The 23,130-nt window shown below is 43.8% G+C and overlaps 1 protein-coding gene across 1 annotated transcript in view; it reads right to left on the bottom strand.

The window, feature by feature from the left end:
* Positions 1 to 2,542: 2,542 nt before the first annotated feature.
* Positions 2,543 to 23,130, bottom strand: part of LOC145342692 (interferon alpha/beta receptor 2-like) — a 48,846-nt gene continuing 28,258 nt past the window's right edge. The window contains exons 5-8 of the mRNA XM_080188250.1: positions 14,116 to 14,291; positions 12,327 to 12,489; positions 9,959 to 10,092; positions 2,543 to 5,015 (exon numbers count right to left, since the gene is read on the bottom strand). Coding sequence (XP_080044376.1) covers positions 4,335 to 5,015; positions 9,959 to 10,092; positions 12,327 to 12,489; positions 14,116 to 14,291 — 1,154 coding nt within the window. The 3' untranslated portion in view covers positions 2,543 to 4,334. The remainder of the gene's footprint in view (positions 5,016 to 9,958; positions 10,093 to 12,326; positions 12,490 to 14,115; positions 14,292 to 23,130) is intronic.

The raw sequence follows: 23,130 nt of genomic DNA, 5'->3' as shown, positions 1-23,130 counted from the left end.
CACTCACCTGAATCGCTGGACAGCACTGCTCTGAATGTGAATTCTCATCATAAACCAGATCTCATCTCCTTGCCTCCATGCTGTGATACCGGCTTTGACTCCTTGCCCTGATTTTGCCACAAACCTCCAGAGAAGGCTCGTGCAATTTTTTTTTTTAGGAAAAAAGGCTGCTTTGCATCGCTGCTGAGGTTCTGAGTCTCCCACTTAGGGAGGGCGGTCAGGCACCGGTGTGCCTTTGCACCCAGGTGCCAACTTTCCACCTTCAAACCCTGCAGCGACCCTTTTCACCAAACCCCTTCCTCGATAGTGTGCCCTGGCAACTCATTCCTTCCGTCAGGTGTGTGGCCTGAATAATGATGTGGACCTCCTGTTCATAGACCTGAGGGAACTCCTTGCAGTCACTGCTCATCTCTTACAGGAAAGTTTGGGATACGGTCACCTTGCGCCATAGTTCTCTCCTGTCTTGGAGTAGTGGCTATCGTTCGGGAGTTGCTGTCCAGGCATCCGGTCCTCCACCAATATCATTTCAAGTGGTTAGCGGAGAGATGGGTTGTGGTTGCTGGGGTGACCAGCATCAGGGACGTGCTGGGTGGCAGAGGAGTGGGCTGGATGACACCCCACAAGTTGGCTCAGACACGGAGTGTTTCATGTGGTCTCGAAGAGGCACAGCTATGCAGTAGAATCCCATCTGACTGCACCCCCGCTCAGGTGGAATTTCACATTGGCCCCTATACCCCCTCTGCCAGGGTTGGAACCTCAAAGCCTGAGCCACCTCATGGAAATGCTGTCTGTGCCCTTTGCCACTGCGTGGAAGGGTTTCCCGTATGGGGTGCTGCACACTTCCTTGCCCTCACCCAGACATGCCTTGACATAACATGTTGACTGACATCCCTGATGTCAGATTGCACTGGCTCACAAGCTCCCAAGAAGACTGCCCTTTTTTGTGGTCTTGTGGAGTCGGGTGACCACATTTATATAGGGCGTTTCAGACTGCACTCCTTTTTCAGTTATTTAAAAAATCTTTCATGGTTGTTTTGTTCGCATTTCAGCCCCGATTTACAGGCACCCGGTGAGGGGGAGGGGCGAGGTGGGAAAGAAAGAGGACCTTCTTATGAACATGACCCTGGGCCTGACCAAACTTGGCATCAGCAAGTTCAGGCAGTGGGCGACTAAGAGAGTGGGGGTGGTGGGGGGTGGGGAGGGTCATCCAACCCAACTGTCTGCCCCTCCATCCCAGCCACATTCATGGCTGGATGTCCCTGGGGAGGTGTCGGCGGGCACCATTCAGGCATTCCGTGCTCATTGGGCATCACAAGGAGGGCACTATTGACCCCTTAAAATCAAAAGATGATTAAAGTTTCCTTTGTGCTTTGTTTTTGGGGGCTGCCTTTCCTGCTTTATCACTCAGAATGGCACAGACTAGTGTGTACACATCACAATGGTGGTTTTACTTTGCATTCTGTGATCAACCACATTTCTTTCCACTCGGGCTTCGTGAGTCATTACAATCTCAAAGCCCGCCATTAGCCTAATGAAATTCTGAATCACAACAGCCGCAATCATCTACTCCTCATGAATTAAGGGCTGCTTAGTTTATCATTTTATTTTATAATTTTCTAACTTTGAACTCAATTCTCACCTCTAATTGACCTGAACCTTTATACGCACGTTCTTTTTGACATTTTCTTGTCCTTAATTAAGAAACCCATTTCATTATTAACTCCAGAAAGCCTGGTTAAATCGACACCTTTTGAAACAGAAACATTGCGACTGGGAAAATTTTTAGATTGATCTGGGAGCCAGTTCATCCCTCCTCACACTGGGGATAAAACGTTGGGAGGTATCCCAGCCAGTCGGTAACAAATTGAGGGATCTCATCCCGGTTATCAAATTTGGGGCACCTCGCCCAGGGACCAGTCATAACATGAGGTCAAGTTTGAAATGACCTGGAGTAAAGTGCATAACAGAGGTCACAGTATAATTTTTGTCTTTTATGTTTCTTCTCATACTACATTAATACTGCTTTGTAAAATGTTTCATAAAAGGAACAATACTTTATAGCTTTATTATTAATGTAAAAATAACCTTATTCGAACCAGCGAATTCTCAGCAAAGTCACCTGCTTGCTTTTGTTTTGTCATTTCTGTAGGCAGTTTCTTTAAGTGCTCATTGTTTGCTGCTGACTATAAAATGGTGACAGGTAAATGAGTTCTGATAATTGCCAAATCTATAAAAAGAGATATTGCATTGATCTATCACTGCCATGGTACATCTCAGAAGATTTTCATCATCACAGATGCCAATCTTCAATCTTACAAAATACAGTTCAATTTCTGTCATAGTTGCTAGAATTGCAGTTCTCTAGAAGTAACGTTTGGCTTCAAGCTTCAACTGACAGATCTGCTGGGTATTTGCAGCATTTTCTCTTTTTATTCCAATCTTCAACCAATTTGATTTCTTCCACATGTTATCAAGAAATGGTTGGAGGCATTGGTTACTGCAAAAGCTGTGGGCCCTGACAACATCCCAGCACCAGTATGTCCCAGAACTAGCCACACCCCTAGCCAAGCTGTTCCAGTACAACTACAACACTAATATCTTTCTGACAATTTGGAAAATTGCCCAGGCATATCCTGTCCACTAAAGCAAGACAGATGAATCCAGCCTAATTGCTGCCCCAGCCTCCTGTCGATTATGAGCGAAGTGATAGAATACCTTGCTGTTATCAAGTAGCATTTAGACCGAAATAAGCTGGTCACTGACATTCAGCTTTGGTTCCATTACAGCCACTTAGCCCTCATTGCAGCCTTGGTACAAACATGGGCTAAAGAGCTGAACTCAAGAGGTGAGGTGAGAGTGACTCCCCTCAAGGAGCCCGAGCAAACATGAAGTCGATGGGAATCGGGGGTTTTGGATGGGGGTTGGGGGGGAGCTACCCACTGGTTGGAGTTAACCCTAGAAAAAAAGGTGGCTGTGGTGCTTGAAGGTCAATTATCTCAATCCTAGGACATTGCTACATGGGGCCCTCAGGGTAGTATGCTAGGCCCAACATCTGCAGTTGCTTCACCAATGACCTTCCCTCCATTATAAGATCAGAAGTGGGGACATACACTGATTGCACAATGTTCAGCATCATTCACAACACCCCAGTCAAGGTTCATATGCAGCAAGACCTGGACAACATTCAGGCTTGTAAGTGGAAAATAACATACATGCCATATAAGTGCCAGGCAATGATTAGCTCCAACAAGAGAAGAATCTAATCAAATCTCCTGATATTCAATGGCATCACAGCCACTGAATTCCCCTGTTATAGACACCTGGGGGTTATGATTGATCAGAAACTGAATTGAACCAGTAATATAGGTACCGGAACTGGATCATTCCAGTGTCTCTCACTGCCCTTTGGGTAGGTGTAATGATTTCAATCAGGCCATTGAAATTGACCTATTGGAGTATGAACTCCCTGATTGGCCCATCAATTGGAAGTTAATCAGGGAGTTTTTGCCTCGTACCTAATGAGGAGTGTCAGTAACTCTGACACCAACCAGAGATAGACTGCTAACTGCAAGTACTCTGTGAGCTGCTGTTAGCGCTTATAAATAAAGGGATTTTGGTGAAGAGAATTCTGCCTCTGAAGACTTATTACAGTAGGGTACGGGAAAATGGTTTCTTCTCCTACACGTATTGGCAGTGTACTGATGTGGAACTTGAGAGGTGCAGCTGTAACACCATCCTTGTCAGATAGCTGATACCTTCTCTCAAGTGAATCATGTTCACTTTGTTGAATAAGCTGCACTGTCACCAATTTTGGCACCATAAACTGAATAATTATGGGCAGGATTTTCCAGCCATGCTCATCCTGAACCAGAAAAATCTCACCCGAGATCAATGGACCTTTCTATGGTCCATCCCCCATTCACAATAATTCCGATGGGGGCAGAATGGGAAAATTCACCCCAACATTTTAAAAGGTGACATAGACCTTTTATACTCTTAATGATACGCCTAAACTATTTCTTCCACGACACATCCAGAATAACACTTTAGAAAAACAAATAAACTTTTAATCAGAAATTAGAAAAAAAATTGAATATTTCTTAGAATTTGATTGGTTGAAACATCCTGAAAATAGGAATATAATGATGCTTTCTGGTTCAAAATGAGCCCAAACTTTAGTCCATTGGTAGACTTCAAACCAATTTCCAATGTGACACACGTCCAGAGAACTATATACTTTTAGCCTGAGATATGAAAGCTTGGCTTTTGACCCCTGTTCCAAAACTCAGTCACTTATTACTTGAGGTAGTTTTATAGATTGTACTTGGATTTTCTCATTTGCTGTTTAGAGACTGATCAGTAGCTGCTGTTAAGTCATGAGTCAATTGGGAACACAAGTTATCAGTGCTCAAGAATTCCAATGTTTCATCACCACACGAACTGACTTCACTGTCCTTTTCAGAGTCACCACTGAAATAAAGTTTTACTGAACTCAGAGGAACATCTGCCCATTTCCAAAACTCCGTATTCGCAGTCTCTACATGAATTTCCTGTAAAGTAAGACCGTGTTGCAAAGTCTTTAGTGCTGGGTCATACTCATCAGCATTGCAGCTTCTCATTTCTTCAGTGTCTTTTGAACTGGAAACTGGTTTGCATTGTAAATTATGGAGGACAGGTGTTCCAGGGCTGTTCTGCTGAACAGAGCTTGTACCATCTCCATTTTCAATAGATGACTGCATGTAAGGAAGAAGGCAGCCGACACCCTTATACTTGTAGACGTCTGTTTCTTTCACTGGGCTATTATGCCCATAGCCATCGGTATCCAAGCCATTACTTTCATAGCAAATGCTCGCATCCGTGAGCTGCAATTTGCTGGCAAGGTGTGTGCTCTGACATTCCAACTGATGATCATTTGGGCGATCGTCGTGTGTAATGAATGAGATGTGATCACCTTCTAGATTCTCATCCAATTCCTTGCAATATAGGTTCACATGTAAGTCCTCAGAAATAATGGCCTGTTCAGAGAAGAAAGACATGTCCTTAGCTTCAGTGATTATTGGTGTGAACATTTGCGAGAAAAAAACGCAACCCTCTGAACAAAGGTTCAACTGGATTTATGATCCGATGTTCATCAATACAATAGAGGCTCGGGGATTGTGTTCATGGTGAATTATCCCTCCCTATCTTTGTACAAAGAAGGAGCAATGATAATTATGACAGTAACTTGCAAAACCTATAAAAACAAATAGCTTCAACAAGGAGACAACTTAGCAGACAGGAAGCAAAGACTTGGAATATATGATCTTCTTTCCAATTGTCAAGCAGTAACTACTGGGGTATTGTAGGGACCCCAACTGTTCACATTATATATTAATGATTTGGATGATGGAACTAAACGTATTATCTACAAATTTTCAGATGATAAAAAGTTGGTGGGAGGGTGAGCTGTGAGGAGGACACAGAGGTACTTCAGCGTGATTTTGACAGGTTGGGCATGTGGGCATACATGTGGAAGATGCAGTATAATGTGGATAATTGTGAGGTTATCCACTTTGGTAGCAAAAATAGATTAAGACAGGTTATTATTTGAATGGGTGTAAATTGAGAGAAGTGGCTATTCAGCAATCGAGACCTTGGTGTCCATGTGCATCAGTCACTGGAAGTAGCTCACTGGTGCAGTAGGCAGTAAAGAGGGCAAATGATATGTTGACCTTGAACACAAGAGCATCTGAGTACAGGGATAAAGATGTTTTATTGCCATTGTATAGAGCATTAGCGAGATTGCACCTGGAGTATTGTGTGCAGTTTTGGTGTCCTTGTCTGAGGTACGATGTGCTTGCTATAGAAGGAATGCAGCAAAGATTTAATCAATATAACAATGTAATCTTTGTAAATTCCCTAAATTCCAGAAAGATCCCAATAGACTGGAAAACCACAAATGTAATCCTCCTATTCAAGAAAGGAAGAAGAGACAAAACAGGAACTCAGAGGAACATCTGCCCATAACATAGGCCAATAAGTGTCATTGGGAAAAATACTAGAATCCATTACGTAGAAAGTAGTAACAGAATATTTAAAAAATAAGAATAAAATCATGTTGAGTCTGCCCAATTGGATGAAGGGGAAGTAGTTTCTCACAAACATATTCGAACTCTTTCATGATATTACAAATAGGGCAGATTTAGGGGAACTAATAGATATCATAGAACCCGCAAATATTTATAGGGCAGAAAATTGCCAATCAGCCCATTGTGTTTGTGCCAGCCAGAGAAAAAAGAAACTAGCCACTCATTTTAGTCCTACTTTCCAGCACTGGTCCGTAGCCTTGCAGGTTACAGCACTTCAAATGCAGATCCAGGTACCTCGAGTTGAATGTTTTAGCCTCAACCACCAACCCTCTGACTGGAAAAGCTTTTCCTCATGTTCCCTCTAAACCTTCCATCATGCTAGCTATCAGCAAACAGTCAGGATAAATGGGTCATTTTCAGTTTGGTAAACTGTAAATAGTGGAATGCCACTGGGATCAATGATGGGGCCATAATTATTTATAATCTTGATCAATGGCTTGGATGAGGGGCTAACTGTGTTTGTACCCAAATTTGCAAATGATGCAAAGACAAGTGGGAAAGCAAGTGGTAAGGAGGACACAGTACAATTTAAATGTCCACCCTTGAGACATATTTGGTGGCCAGGAGGGGATATTTATTGGGGCAGGAGGATGGCAGATGGGGACCCTACTATTTTCAAGCTTTAGCTCCAATTATGATGATAACAGGGAAGATATCCCACAATGCTGCCATCCCATTGCTGGTATCCACCGATGGCAGATAGCGGACTAGCCATGTGTGAAGGCCGAAAAGTAAATCCTGTCAGGATTTCTTACAGGTTTCCTGGGCAGTGGGGGTGGGGGTTTCTCATTCAAAGGAATTCAGTGAGGAACCTGGCATCAGAAGGGTGCGAACCTGCTGAGAGCCCCCTCCAACTGCCCCACCCCACCCTTTGACTCCAACCTGCAATCTCCTCCCATTATCTGTGGCCTGGGTGACTAAGGGACCCAGGACCTAGGATGGGGGCATTAGCAATAGCAGCCAGCGCTTTCCTGGGCAAGCAATGAAGTAAAACACGGGAGAACTGGCAGGAGAATGCGATCACTCACCTCACTGTGCTAGATTACTGACCCCACCCCACTCCGGTAAATACCACCCTGCGCAGTGATCACTTGGCTTCTCACTATAGTTACTCCCTCATACACCACGAACACTCCCCGCAATCCTTCACCCAGTGAGCCCTCTACCAAAACTCAACCATCCCTCTTTATCAGTAACCTCTCTGATACCATTAGCCCTGTGCATTCACCGACGCACCCCCTGCCATCAGTGACATCCCCACGCTGCCTCAAATCACCAGTATCCCCCCAACACTCAGTGATCATCAATCCAAATTATGCTCTGTCATCACCCCCTCACCCCCAACTATGCAATCTCTACCCCAAAATATGGAAGTTGTTCCTGGAACTGCTGAATCTCTTAGGCAGCTTTCACCATCCCACACAGCCAGAATTATCAATCAGCTTGGCTTCTGGACAGGGAACTTATTCAAAAATATATTCGCTGCAGACCAAGACTCTATCCCACCAATCCAGTCTTAGCAATACCACCCTAGTAAATATTGGGCTCAATACCTTCAATACTTTCTGAGCCAGATAACTATCTATCCGTCATAAACTACCGCACAGCCAAAACATTGATGATTATCTGATACTTCAGTTTTAGAATTATTTTCCTTGACTTTACCAGCTTTTGTGCCTTCATAATCTCTGGCACCCTCCCCAGTCAGGTGGCACAGCGGCACAGTGATTAGCATTGCTGCCTCATAGCATCAGGGACCAGAGTTCGATTCCGGACAAGGAAGACCATCTGCATGTTGTTCCCGTGTCTGTGTGGGTTTCCTCCGGGTGCTCCGATTTCCTCCCACAAAAATGCGCAAGTTAGGTGTATTGGCCATGCTAAATTGCTCCTTAAGTGTCCCAAAATGTGTAGATTAGGGTGATTCGCAGGGTAAATGCATGCAGTTATGGGGATAGGGCTGGGGTAAGATGCTCTGTCAAAGAGTTAGTGCAGACTTGAATGGCCTCCTTGTGCACTGTGGGTATTCTAATCTATCAGTCATATCACCCATAGGCTGCCCAGTCCTCGTGATCGGAAATTCTCTCATTAAACATTCATTGCTGTTCCTTCATTGTCACTGGGTGAAATTCCTAGAATGCCCCACCCATCAGCATTGCTTGGCTTGGATTTCATTTCCTCATGCATCAGTACGATGGCATGTGACAAGCTGCTTGCATTCATGTTGATCACAAACCCACACAGAAGCCTGTTTTTCTTGTTGTGCCAGCTGGACACAGGTGCTACATTACATTCCAACCACAGCAGAATAACAAAACTGTTATTCAAAACATGCTCTTTAAACGCTGCTGATCATCCACTTCATTCTGGATCCCAGTAACACACCAAGCCCTCCTCCTCCTTGCACTAGGTTCCAAAGGCACTGGCACCCATAACCTTCCATTGGATCGGAATCACTTGCAGTCCCAGCAGTGGCCACACCTGATGCTGCTGAGCTGCCATGGCATCAGACTGGCCAATGGCTGTCAAAGGCAAAATCTCCCCTGAGGGGCGGTGTGTGTGTGTGTGTGTGTGTGTGTGTGTGGAGAGAGGGGAGGGGGGGGAGGGGAAAGTGGGCGGGGTGGCTTCTAGCCCTGACCCAATTAATGCCTTGCCACAAAATGGATGCAACCAGCTCTATCCTGGGTGGGCTTTCGACCAACTTTTCAGCCAGGAGGGCCGTAATCAAGGTGTCTAACAAATTCAGCCCAAATTTGCAGCAGATGAATGGCAATTGAAGTTATTGTACTCCTACCCTGGTTGTGTTGACTAATTCAACAGGGACCAGTGATTGAGATTGGAATCTGTCTCAGCTTCAAGGTTCGGTTACCTCACTGGAGAAATTTAATGATTGATCGGAAGAATGGAGTTCCCAAAAACCACATCAAATTTTATGAGACTGCATGATTTGGACAGGCCGAGTGTGTGGGCATCTGCATGACAGATGCAGCACAATGTGGAGAAATGAGATTATCCACTTTGGTAGCAATAATAAGAAGACAGATTACTACTTGAATGGGTGTAAATTGAGAGAGGTGGATACTCAACAAGACCTTGGAGTCCTCATGCATCAGTTGCTGTAAGTAAGTGCGCAGGTACAGCAGGCAGTAAAGACAGCTAATGGTATGTTGACCTTCAGGGCAAGAGGATTTGAGTATAAAGATAGGAATTTTTGCTGCATTGTATAGGATATTAGTGAAACTACACCTAGAGTATAGTGTGCAGTTTTGGTCCTTATCTGAGGGAGGATATGCTTGCTGTAGGAGGAGTGCAGCAAATGTTTACCAGGCTGATTCCTGAGATGGCAGGTTTGTCATATGAGAAGAGATTAAGTAAGTTAGGATTATATTCATTGCAGTTTAGGAGAGTGAGAGGGGATCTCATAGAAACTTTTAAATTCTGGAAGTGTTGGACAGGGTAGATTCAGAAAGAATGTTCCTGATGGAGGAGGAGTCATAGTTTGAGGATAAGGGGTAAACCTTTTAAGAACTGAGATGAGGAGAATTTTTTTCACCCAGAGGGTGGCGAATGTGTGGAATTCACTCCCACCGAATATAGTTGAGCCCAAAACATCTGATTTCAAAGAGGAATTAGATATAGCTCTTGGGGCTAAAGGGATCAAGGGATATGGGAGGAAGCGGGAAATCACGATATTGAATTCAATGATCAGCCATGATCAAGATGAATGGTGGAACAGGCTTGAAGGGCCAAATGGCCTACTCCTGCTTCTAGTTTCTATGTAATAGTTCCTTATGACCAAGTGTGGATAGTTAGTGCACAAAATGATTACATACCAGGGATTTGGGAAGTTTCGACTGTGCCAAACACAGGTAAGTAAATTCTCTCAACATCCAAACCACAACACAGCACAGACTTGTGACGCCAATGAAAACTAGCACTGCTATCAAAACAGCAATCCAAAGCATGTCTGGTGAAGAAACAGAAAACACAGGCAGCAAGGTTATGACCTCTATTTAGGCATATAAATGGAGACAATATCCAGAAAATAACAAAACAAAGTCATTTCTTCTGATTCACTTTCTACTGCTTTCTTCAGTTTGGATGCTAAATTGAATAGATTGACATTGTTCATAGATAGTTTGTGGTATTGATCATTACTGGGAGTAATTAGGTAGATAAATTGATAACGTCTAACATTACAGACATTTCATACACTGTTGCAAAGTTATATTTAATAGGTTCTTGTAAATTTTGTGACCTTGAATCTGTTTATTATGTACAAAGTTCTGGGCTATTTTTATTCAATGGCAAGTGAATCTTGACACCACCCCCCCCCCCCCCACCTCGTTTAAACAGTAACGAGCAGCCAACTGGTTCCTGGGAGGAGGTTGGCAATTTGAACACGATAACCTTGGATCGCCAGGTTTTCCAGGTCTCAGAAGAGGCCTCTGACCTCCCACTTTCACCAACAATGTCCACCAAACCAAGACTTCCAATTCATCCCCCTGGCTTTTTGGCCAAGATCAAGCCTTGGATCAAACCCAAGATGGGGTGTGATGCCTTATCATGTCAGTTTGGATCTTGTCTGTCTCTCTTATGGAGATAATGAATTGGATTCAATTTGAATTTGTTCATCGAGAAATAGATTCAGGTCTGGCCAGCCCATTCTGAGGATTGGCTTTGAAACTTTAAGAATGAATAAAAATGTTTTTAGAAACCCCAAGATCCAATCTCTCCATTGAGGTCTCTGACCTCATCCCAGGCTTCTGATGCTGCCATGATTTCTGATCTCACCCTCCCACTCAGGATCAGATCCTCACTAAAGCCCAGCAACAGCAGGGATCAGCCACTTACCCTGCAGATTGAATCTTCAGTGTGCAAAGAAATCCTGACATCCAGGTTTCCTGGAGGCCTCAGGGCACGGTGGTAGTGGCCTTGCCTCTGGGCCAGAAAATCTGGGCTCAGCGCCTTGACATCAGGATGTTTCACCCTGCCCTACCCAACCCCCACTCCACCCACAGTGGGTCTGGAAGTTTAAACCCAGCACCACGCCCATTACCCACCATACCTCCACCACAAAATGTCTCAGTTGGTGACAATTTTAGATGGCTGCTGGAAGAGTATTTTTAAAATATTTTAAACTCCATTGGCCCAAAAAAAATTCTTAGGAGAGCCTTAATGGAAATTCTCAATGAGAAAGTACATTTAAAGGAAATGAATTCCCCTTCCAGGCAGTACAGGCCGATGCTTCAGTGCTGGATGGGGTGCCTTCTTTCTCAGGTGAGTATGAAAGATCACATGGCACTACTTAAAGAGCAACAAAGTAATTCGCCTGGTGTCTGAACCAAAACTCATCCCTCATGAAGAACAGGTTATATGGTGAAATATCTTGTCACTGACTGTGGGATTGATGTGCCTGGCTTCCCTACATAACAACAGTGAATACAATGCATTGGATGGGAAGTTTTTGGAGTATCCAGAGCTCTTAAAGAATTAATATACATTGAAGTTCCAGCCAAGTCAGTTAAACCAGATTCCAATTGTAGTTACCCTGTCTTGTTGGAGTATTTTACGTCCCTCATTTAGGGGCAGGGTTGGTGGGGGGATGGTGAAATTGTAAAATTGGGCACATGCCAATGGCATCATTCCTGACATCCACCCACCCGCTCTCTACCCTTCTGCAATTTTAGCCAGCAACGGACGAGATGTCAGCTGGCCCACGCACCCATGGGCTGCCTCCAGTTGCTGGGATTTGATTTGCAACTAGGGATGAATGTAATGGGTTCTAACTATTTTAGGGGTTGAGGGTTTTAACACAAAGAAAAGCTGTGGTTTGCACATTGTGGATTCAAACTAACAACAGGCTTATTGTAGGATCTCTTGTCTGTACAGAGGACAAATTGAAAGTAAGACAGCAGCCTAATGGCATCATCATCAAATCATGTGCTCAGCTTTTAAAGCAACTTAAATATATATAACAGTTTGGGGGGGAGGCTTGCACCAAAAGCCAATCAATCAGCACCCTCTTCTCGTACAGCATAACTTGTTGTTTTCTTTGACATTTGATACCTGTAAAAAAATCTATCCTGATGAGTACAGGATGTAAAACTTTGACAGCATGTCTTTTTAAGCAACATATTATCGAGAAAATATATTATTCATCATAATTTATAACTAGATAGGAAAACAAAGATTAATTACCTGCATTTTGGGGTGAGGTAGTTGTGCAGACTTTTACTGAATCTTCAGTGTGTTTATTTGCTGCTGACCAGAGCCTTGCTGAAACACAGTATGTAGACTTGGATTTTAGATTATCAAATTGGTAATATCCTTTCCCAGAGTCATCAGGCTTTATTGTATCCAACTGGTGGGGTAAGCACAGTCATGAATGTAACATATACAATACAGCAAATCACAAAACAATAATAGTCTTTAAACTACTGTAGATGTTCAAAATCTAAATTAAAATCAGAAAGTGTAAGGGGTGGTTCTGGCAGCATCTGTTGAAAGAGAAGCAGAGTAGCTGATAAAAGGCATTGGCCTGAGACATCTGCCATTCCCACCGACGGGTTTCTTGCAGAAGAGACAGCTCACCATTGGCCCCGGCAGGATCTTTGGTCCCACCAAAGTCAGTGGCAACTTGCGTGGTTCGCCCATCATCCCACCATCAGAGAACCAGCAGCGGGGGTCAAATTTGGCAGGACTAGAAGATCCCATTGGCAGGAAAGGCTGAAAAATCCCACCCTTCATGCTGTTTCTCTGTCCACAACTGCTACCAGATCTGTCGAATATTTCTACCATTTTCTCTTCCTATTTCGCCCTCAGTCAGACATTACATGAAAAAATTATGGACTGCGGAAATGTAGATATTTACATAGAGCGATGATACAAATGATTTATACTGCAAAAATAAGTAAAGTAAATATATCAGCACAAAACTCTGCTCTCATATTAATAGTGAAAATAAAGCCTTAAAAACAATGTTTAAATCATGATGTCCCAATTTTCTAAATTGTGTGAATGGTCTGAGGTAACGAGAACAGTTTATCAGCATTTTTGATCCATCTTTGCAGCCTTAGAGCCCAGTTGAGCAGCATATATTTCCCATTCCTCATATCAGCTTATTGTGATGGGAAGTCTGAGGTCATGCACCAACCAACATGGAAACAGCTTCTTCCCTGCTGCCATCAGACTTTTGAATGGACCTACCTTGCATTGAATTGATCTTACTCTACACGCTAGCTATTACTGTAACACAGCTCTCTCATTTCCTTCTCTATGAACAGTATGCTTTGCCTATGGCATGCAAGAAACAATACTTTTCACTGTATGCTAATACATGTGACAACAATAAATCAAATCAGTGTGTAATCCTGTTATGTGCGAAGTACCACATTGCTATCAGATAGGTGAACACACGCCCAATGACTTGCACGTGGCATAGATATTTATTCAAATAACTAAAGGACATGGAACAGAAGTAGACCATTCAGATCTATAAGCCTGTCACAGCATTCAATTAGCATAAGCAAATCTTCACCTTATTTCCTTTTGTGACCAATTCATATCAAGTATGGCGCAGATGCAGGAATAACATTTGTCAATGAGGTTAACTTAATTTTTACACACAGTGCCATAAACATTAACGGGGCAATTGACCAGATGACCTGTTTGTTAATGATGATGTCTGAGAGACAACTGGTTAGGTTATTGGGAATACAGTGAAAGAAACAACATTTTTAAAGCAGACTTTCGTTCCAATTAGATCTTGAATAGGAGAGCAGATAAGCTGTTTTAATGACTGCGAAGTTTCTGTTCCTCCTTGTGGCATAATTGTTTTGAGTGAATGGACACTTAACAAGCCTATTTACATGTAACATACAATCTGAAAACACCATTATGTTTTATATTATGCATATGCCTGGCATCTTAATTGAAACATTATTAAAATAATCTTGCCAGTATAGAATAAACAATTGTTAATAATTACCGCAAGTTTTTTGCCGTCTTTGTTGAGTAAGGTAAGAATATAAATTAATGTTGAATCAATATTCTGCACTGTCATTAACTCATTCTTATCCTTGTGTGGAGTCAGAGGCATATCAAGAGTGATGTTGATAGTCTGAACATGGCTTGTTATATTAATAAGTGGAGGACCCAGGATGGCTGTATGAAATTAAGAAAAACATGAATGAATTACCCAGGTAAGTGGAAGCATCTGGAAAAGATGTGAAGGTTATTAGTCCAGCATAGCATCATTGTCTCTCAATGTATATGTTAGATATTTTTCAAGGTCAGTGTCAGTAATCGATCCTCCCAAAGGAACTGCATTCCTTACAATGAGGAGTTTCTAATTCCAATATTTAGCTAAACAATAGCATAACCTTGGGATTTGTAACATGCCATATACTCCAGCTAACAATGGGGAGGCAACTTACATACTCACAACACCTGGCATGAATCATGCTGATGTAAAGATACTGTGTCTTAAAAATATTTATATTAGTTTTCTTGTGAAGAGACTATTTTAAACTTCAGCTCTGATTATGGTACCAATTTGTCTGCTACAGGTAACACACATGCAGAGAATGTAAAAGCATAATTGACCCTGGATATAGGAATGTTTGCTTTAATCCAAGATAATGCAGTTTTGATCCAATTTTTTGGATTGTCCCTTAGGACTTCAGAGTAGGGTTTAATTAGGTTGATTGACAAGAGCAAGTCTTGTGCTAATGGGAGGAGCTAGGCTAACAGAGAAAAAAAGCAGGCTGTGTCGGTTTGGATTTGCAAGGAGCAACTCTTCTCTCTCTCTCTCCCAAGATTATAGCTTGGACCTGCTAGAAAATGGATATCTCACCACCGAAGTGTACTGGAGACTGGAAGACTAGCAACTCATGTATCAGCACATAAGCCTGTTGCTTGCTAACTGATTTTGAAGAGAAGTTTACGTCTATGAGAAATATTGCTTAGATTGGAACGAATAGAGATGGGAGAATTATACCTTATTTCAGTTGGTAACAGTTATGCTAATTCTTTTTGTTATAGTTAAACTATATTGTCAAATAAAGTTTGTTTTGGCAAAAGCTTCCTAGTGGATCAATAGAATCACACTGAGAATGAAACACCTTATCATTACACTAATGTCAAATTAAAAATAATTATTATCTGGGGTCTAACTTTATAATATCGCTTGGAGTTTCTGATTTGGTCCCAAACACTGAGCCCAGAAAATAGCCAGTGGACCTAAAAATTGGTTTCAAGTTGACATGACACCAAGATTGGGGGAAAGGCAAATTGTGCGGAGGGTGTGGAGAGTCTGCAGAAGGATCTAGATAGGCTGGGCGAATGGGCCAGGAAATGGCAAATGGAATTTAATGTTGGCAAGTGTGAGGTGGTCCACTTTGGTAGGAAGAATGGTAGGAAGGACTATTACTTACGTGGCGAAAAACTGCAGCAGGCGACGGTGCAGAGGGACCTCGGGGTCCTTGTGCATGAGTCGCAAAAACCCAGCTTGCAGGTGCAGCAGGTGGTCAGGAAGGCGAATGGGATGCTGGCCTTCATAGCGAGGGGGATTGAATATAAAAGTAGGGAGGTCTTGCTGCAGCTGTATAGGGCATTGGTGAGGCCGCAGCTGGAGTACTGTGTGCAGTTTTGGGCGCCGCACCTGCGCAAGGATATTTTGGCCCTGGAGGGAGTGCAGAGGAGGTTTACTAGGCTGATACCGGAGTTGAGGGGGTTGAGCTATGAGGAGAGGCTGAATAAACTAGGCTTGTACTCGTTAGAGTTTAGAAGAATGAGGGGAGATCTCATTGAGACGTATAAGATGATGAATGGGATGGATAGGATAGAGGTGGAGAGACTCTTCCCGCTCAAAAAAGACAGTAGGACTAGGGGGCACAGCCTCAAGATAAAGGGGAGGCGGTTTAGAACGGAGTTGAGGAGGAACTTCTTCACTCAAAGGGTGGTGAATCTCTGGAATTCTCTGCCCGTTGAAGTGGTGGAGGCTGCCTCGCTAAATATTTTTAAGAAGCGGGTTGATGGGTTCTTGATAAAAGAGGGGATTAAGGGTTATGGGGAGAGGGCGGGAAAGTGGAACTGAGCCACGACAGATCAGCCATGATCTTATTGAATGGCGGGGCAGGCTCGAAGGGCTAGATGGCCTACTCCTGCTCCTATTTCTTATGTTCTTATGTTCTTATGAAACAGTTTGCAATTGTTCTGGCTCCTGTCTAACAGTGCGAACCAGAAAGGGCATGAGGCTGATTAGCTTATATAAAGTAGCATGTAAGTATGCCTAGACCGTTCAAAACCCAGCAAATAGAATCTTCTGGCATTCGGTCACAGCACAATAATGGCAAGAGTCATAGCTAGTCTCAACTAGGGGAAACCTGGCACAGTGGTCACACCAGGAGGCTCGAAGGGCATTGAAGTTCCCAGGTGTCCAGGAGGCATGGCCAGGCAACCCCCACCAGGCAGTTGGGCAGATGTAGTGCCAGTGGGGCATGGGCAGCACATTGGGGGAAGCACGTGCTGTTGATGCCAAAATGGGGCGGGTTTCTCAGTACCACACCCCCCCTCCTACTTTAGGAGGGAAACTTTGCCCAATAATGTATTGCAAACCATCATATGTACTTGCATTCCAATAAAGTTGTCAGACTATTAAAGCACTCCATTACAAGCCATAACAAATACTTGAATGAAGATTACAGTTTCCACAGATATATATTTTTTCCTACATTCCTACGTAAAACAACTCACCTTCATTAGAAATATAATCCCTCAAAACAGGTTTTATTTTCTATGACCCCACATTTTGTTTATTAAGAGGCAAAGAAATGTAAAAACTATTTAATTTTATTTTGTTAACTTTGTATTAGGGTCTTTGCACTCTCTGCCATCTTAAAGACTAATAGATAAAGCGCCATCCAATTTTGAGCTCTAGAAAGCCACCGGGTTGAGGAGATTTACGATTCGAGGGCTCCTTCCTTCCTTAACACGCTCTGTTATTTTGCTAGACAGTAGTGACCTTTATTCTGCTATTCACACCTTCTTTGGACTAATGCTTTATTTCTTTATTACTATGAATATCACTCTTTGCCTTTGTCCCACCCATCCCCTCCTACCCCTGCCATCTTTGGCTCCATCTGCCCCTTGTCCCTTTTGCAACAATATGAAATCCTTCAGATTCCTTCCCTCTTCAATTCTACAAAAAAAATCACATTGGATTTGGAATGTCAACTGTGCTTTTTTTCTATTCATTCATAGGATGTGAGCATCGCTGAGTTGGTCAATACATATCGTCCATCCTTAATTGCCTTTGAACTGAATGACTTGCTTGGCCATTTCAGAGAGCATTTAAGAACCAACCACATTGCTGTGGCTCTGGAATCACCTGCAGGCCAGGCAAGGATGGCAGATTTCCTTCCCAAAAGATTTTTTTTAACAATAATCAATAATGGTTTCATGGTCATCATTAAATCTCTAATTCCAGATTCTTATTGAACTCAAATTTCACCATCTGCCTTGGTGGGATTCGAACCTGATTCACAGAGCATAACCTTGGGCCTCTGGATTATTAGTCCAGTAACAATATCAATTTTCCATTGCCTCCCCTAACCTCCAGCATCTCCCCAGATGCTACCAGGCTTTTGAGCTTGTCTCCTACATCACTGTTGCGAAAACTAAAAAGAACAACTATTATGACATCCATGATAACTTTCAATAAGAGACACAAATTTCTCAATGATTGATTGAAATAATTACACGATAAGATGCTGGGGGCGACTCTTATATCAGCAGGGGGCCTGTAGCACGATTCACAACTGGTGTCCAGGCAATTATGACTCTCCCAGGCCTCATGCGGAAATCAGTGCGTGGCTGATTACCATATTAAAATTCATATTTTAATATCATTAACAAGCCAGGGAAGGGATCCTCCAGGCTCATTAATGCCTCCCTCCCACTGGGAAATGTTTGCACCAGGCGGGATTAAAGCTGGTCCCCATCAATGGGGATCAGATGTGATCACCCCACTGATGGGGACAGAAGCGACAGAGGCCCCATGAGATGTCAGGTGGCAGGGTGGGGTGCCCTTTGGGCAGTGCCCAATGAGCACTGCCAAGGGGGTGTGGCCAGTCAGTGGTTTGGGGGGTGGGGGGGGGGGGAGGGAAGTCAGGGATGCCATGGGTGATGAGTGAGGGTGGGGGGCAACAAACATGCGCAATGGCCCACTCAGTGTTCTGATTCTGGCCTCGCAGGCAAGAATAGGCCCTGCACCCCCTTACCAAAGTAAATCACATTAGGGGCTCTGTTAAGCTCAGGAATCCTGGAGATTTAATGCCATGAGCCCCACCCAAAAAAACAGGCAGGAAAAACTCATGTATTCCTGTCCATTGGGCACTTTTTTTGGAACATAAGAACATAAGAAATAGGAGCAGGAGTAGGCCATCTAGCCCCTCGAGCCTGCCCCGCCATTCAATAAGATCATGGCTGATCTGTCGTGTCTCAGTTCCACATTCCCGCCTTCTCCCCATAACCCTTAATCCCCTCGCTTATCAAAAACCCATCAACCCGCGTCTTAAAAATATTTAGCAAGGCAGCCTCCACCACCTCAACGGGCAGAGAATTCCAGAGATTCACCACCCTTTGAGTGAAGGATCACCCTCATCATGTTTTGAGATGCTTAGTAACAAGCAAAGTAAAATCAACATTGACTAAATAGCCACAGTAGGTAATTAATCCTACATCAATATTTATGAGGTTTTCTATTCCAATTCTCTTCTTACACACAGTGGTGCACTAAGACAGACTTCTGTCTCCATATTTCCTGGAACAGGTTATTACTCTGTCACCAGACACTTGTAGTTTGGGAACAGAGGGAGTGGGGTTGGGGAGGTGCTACTCCTCATCAAGTGCGGCTGACCAAGAGTCTCATCCTCTCTTATCACCAGTCATTGCTGTGTTTGGAAGGATTTGCAAGTTACCACACTCAATCTGTGTAACCACATTATAAATGCATCTTCCTTGGCCACTAAGACCTAGGACCCAGACCTGGAGCTTCTGGTTCAGTGGCAGGGAGGCCGCCCACTGTGCCACAAGACCACCTCAATAAGGTGTAGTCACTCTTATAATGTAGGAAAACACAACTGGCAATTTGCACATCGCAAGTTTCCACAGACAGCAATGTGAAAATGATCAGCCAATTTAATTTTTAGAGGTGCAGATTGAGAGATAAATATTGGCCAAGACATGGGGGGAAAGAATGGAAATGGTATCCTGACATCTGCAAGGACAGACAGGACTTCAACAACTCTTCTGAAAGTTGGCACTTACAAAGGTTCGGCATTACCTCGGTACCCAGATTTAGTACTCAAGTCTCTGAGCTTGGACTCACAGCTTCCTGACCTAGAAGATAGAGTATTTACCAACTGTCTACAGATTTGATATTGTCAGAGGAACAGGGCAGTGAAGGTTTTAGTATTGATCTATCAAAAATCCAGCAGGACCAAAAGCCATCTTCTTCGCTGTAACCAATAGTCCTTGGGAGGTGTTAGCAACAAATCTGTAACCTATTTAGTTCAGATCACTTAACAGTAATCTCAAGCCATTAATCTTTAGGCTAGTGCAGTCTACATTTCTGATCCTAAGAAAACAAATTAAATTCAGTGAGCTCTTTAATAATTAAAGCTGAAAAAGTAGATTTGCACTAATTGCAGTTAAGCTTTAGCTGGTGTGATGTCAAAGTGTGTGAAAGAATGATGCTCAAGTCAGCAAATTCAGACTAGGATAACCCAAAGTTGCTGAGCTGATGTAACACAAGCACCACATCAGAGGGCAAGAACAGCAGAGCATCTAGTCCGATGTTGATGTACATCAGGTTAAATTTCGAACCAACCAGCAAAACCATGGGCAAAATTTTTCTGTCCCACCCACCACAGGAATCATAGCAGGCAGGACGCAGACCAGCAAAGGTCTGTTGTGTTGGGGCGAGAATGTCTGAGGAATATGACCAGAAAATCCTGAGCCACTCACCTGATGAAGGGGCAGCACTCCGAAAGCTCGTGCTACCAAATGAACGTTGGACCCTTAGAGGATGAGAGGGGGGACTTAGTGGTAGGGGATGGGGAAATGGCTGAGGTCTTGAATAACTTTTTTGTTTCTGTCTTCACGGAGGAAGACATGAATAATTTGCCGGGTGTTAGAGATGGAAAGGTGGTAGGACTGGAGGGTCTCAATGACATTATTGTTAGTAGAGAGGCGGTGCTTGACAGACTGGAGGGACTGATTGTGGACAAGTCCCCTGGACCAGATGGAATGCATCCGAGGGTTCTGAAAGAAATGGCGGAGGTGATAGCGGACGCCTTGGTGGTTATTTTCCAGACGTCACTGGATTCCGGGGAAGTGCTGGAAGATTGGAAAATGGCTAATGTTACGCCGTTGTTTAAGAAGGGTGCCAGGCAAAAGGCAGGGAATTATAGGCCGGTTAGTTTAACGTCTGTTGTAGGTAAAATGTTAGAATCCGTCATCAAGGAGGAAATAGCAAGGCATCTTAAGGGGAATTGCTTGATAGAGCAGACGCAGCACGGTTTCGTTAAAGGAAAGTCGTGCCTGACAAATTTATTGGAGTTCTATGAGGATGTGTCTAGGGCGGTGGATAAAGGAGAGCCGGTGGATGTGGTCTTTCTTGATTTTCAGAAGGCGTTTGACAAGGTACCTCACAAGAGGTTATTGCAGAAGGTAAGGGGGCATGGAGTTGGGGGTAGGGTGTTAGCGTGGATAGAGGATTGGTTGGCAAATAGGAGGCAGAGAGTGGGGGTTAATGGGTGCTATTCGGATTGGCAGTTGGTGACTAGTGGAGTGCCCCAGGGGTCGGTGCTGGGGCCTCAGCTATTTACCATTTATATAGATGATCTGGAGGAGGGAACCGAGTGTATGGTGTCGAAATTTGCTGATGACACCAAGATTGGTGGAACGGCAAATTGCGCGGAGGGTGTGGAGAGTCTGCAGAAGGATCTAGATAGGCTGGGCGAATGGGCCAGGAAATGGCAAATGGAATTTAATGTTGGCAAGTGCGAGGTGATCCACTTTGGTAGGAAGGACTATTACTTACGTGGCGAAAAACTGCAGCAGGCGACGGTGCAGAGGGACCTCGGGGTCCTTGTGCATGAGTCGCAAAAACCCAGCCTGCAGGTGCAGCAGGTGGTCAGGAAGGCTAATGGGATGCTGGCCTTCATAGCGAGGGGGATTGAATATAAAAGTAGGGAGGTCTTGCTGCGGCTGTATAGGGCATTGGTGGGGCCGCAGCTGGAGTACTGTGTGCCGTTTTGGTCACCGTACTTACGCAAGGATATTTTGGCCTTGGAGGGAGTGCAGAGGAGGTTTACTAGGCTGATACCGGAGTTGAGGGGGTTGAGCTATGAGGAGAGACTGAATAAACTAGGCTTGTACTCGTTAGAGTTTAGAAGAATGTGGGGAGATCTCATTGAGACATATAAGATGATGAATGGGATGGATAGGATAGAGGTGGAGAGACTCTTCCCGCTCAGAAAGGATAGTAGGACTAGGGGGCACAGCCTCAAGATAAAGGGGGGGCGGTTTAGAACGGAGTTGAGGAGGAACTTCTTCACTCAAAGGGTGGTGAATCTCTGGAATTCTCTGCCCGTTGAAGTGGTGGAGGCTGCCTCGCTAAATATTTTTAAGACGCAGGTTGATGGGTTTTTGATAAGAGAGGGGATTAAGGGTTATGGGGAGAGGGCGGGAATGTGGAACTGAGCCACGACAGATCAGCCATGATCTTATTGAATGGCGGGGCAGGCTCGAAGGGCTAGATGGCCTACTCCTGCTCCTATTTCTTATGTTCTTATAAACCTGTTGGATTTTCACCTGCTGTTGTGAGGCTTCTTACTATTTAAAATCATTTAGAAAACATTCACTGCGTTCTCTCCCTCAACCCTTTGTTAGTTTACCACAGAATTCAATTGGATCTTTTACAAATCTGTGAATGCTCTCTTTAATTAACTCAAAATGCAGAGTGTTTGCTCTTTTTTACCCTCCGATTCTGAATTATAAATAACCCCAGTGACAGTGTTATTACATACATTATAACAGTGTTTAGTAAGTAAATACCCCATTTGTTATAGCTATTATATTAAACAGCTAAACAATTCCAGTCAGTCAGTTTGTTCAGTAAAACCCAAAGCTCCACCCCAAACCAACATATTTTTCTTTTTCCTTAAAATCATTGTTAAAGTCAAGAAGGACAGCTGCACCCATTCAATGTTTTCACCTGCAGTTTCTGTGGCATAACTTCACAATGACTAACCCACCTAGATACATTTCCTTAAAAAAAAATCACAGCTAAGGGAAGCCTGAAGGAAAAAAGATGATAAATACAGCTTGTTTTCATTCTTGAATGGGAAGAATACTTCATTGAAAGTCTACTGATGGGGTGAGTCTTTCAATTCTAACAGTGTTGAATTTGTGCAGAAACTGGAGTAAACTCCACTGATTTTTTTCAGCGGGCTTTCAAAATGAATCTCCCACATACTGTGCACTGCAGAGTGCTTCAGCATGAATCACACTGAACATCAGTGAATCAGTGATACCATCCAGAGCAAACAAACAATCAGTGGGCAGACCCTCCCACTGGAGAGACTGGCTACATAAAGCTGAGCAGGCCACTGCATATGTGCCAATCTGTCACAGCAGAGATCAACGCATGCACGGTAGCCCCGCACTGCCGGCCTCCCAATTGCTGGCCACTTTGATCACTGGCCAATCCCACAAAGCTGGCCATACAAATCTCCCCTGTCCCCCACCCACCCACCCCCTCCACTCCCTTATCCTCCAACTGCTGCCTCCCTGATGTGTCTGGACCAATCTCGATCCTCCCCCGCCTCAATTTCCCATCTATTCCCCTCATCCACCCCCATAGACAGACATTGACTAGTTCACCTTTCTTGACCCACTTTGTGCAGAATATCACATAGCTATATTGGAAAACAAA

The sequence above is a fragment of the Carcharhinus amblyrhynchos genome, chromosome 4 (assembly GCF_965287045.1).
Source record: "Carcharhinus amblyrhynchos chromosome 4, sCarAmb.v2.hapA, whole genome shotgun sequence".
In the NCBI taxonomy this organism is placed as follows: Eukaryota; Metazoa; Chordata; class Chondrichthyes; order Carcharhiniformes; family Carcharhinidae; genus Carcharhinus; species Carcharhinus amblyrhynchos.
The sequence above is the reverse complement of the archived record's forward strand: the minus strand, read 5'-3'. Positions and strand labels throughout refer to the sequence as shown.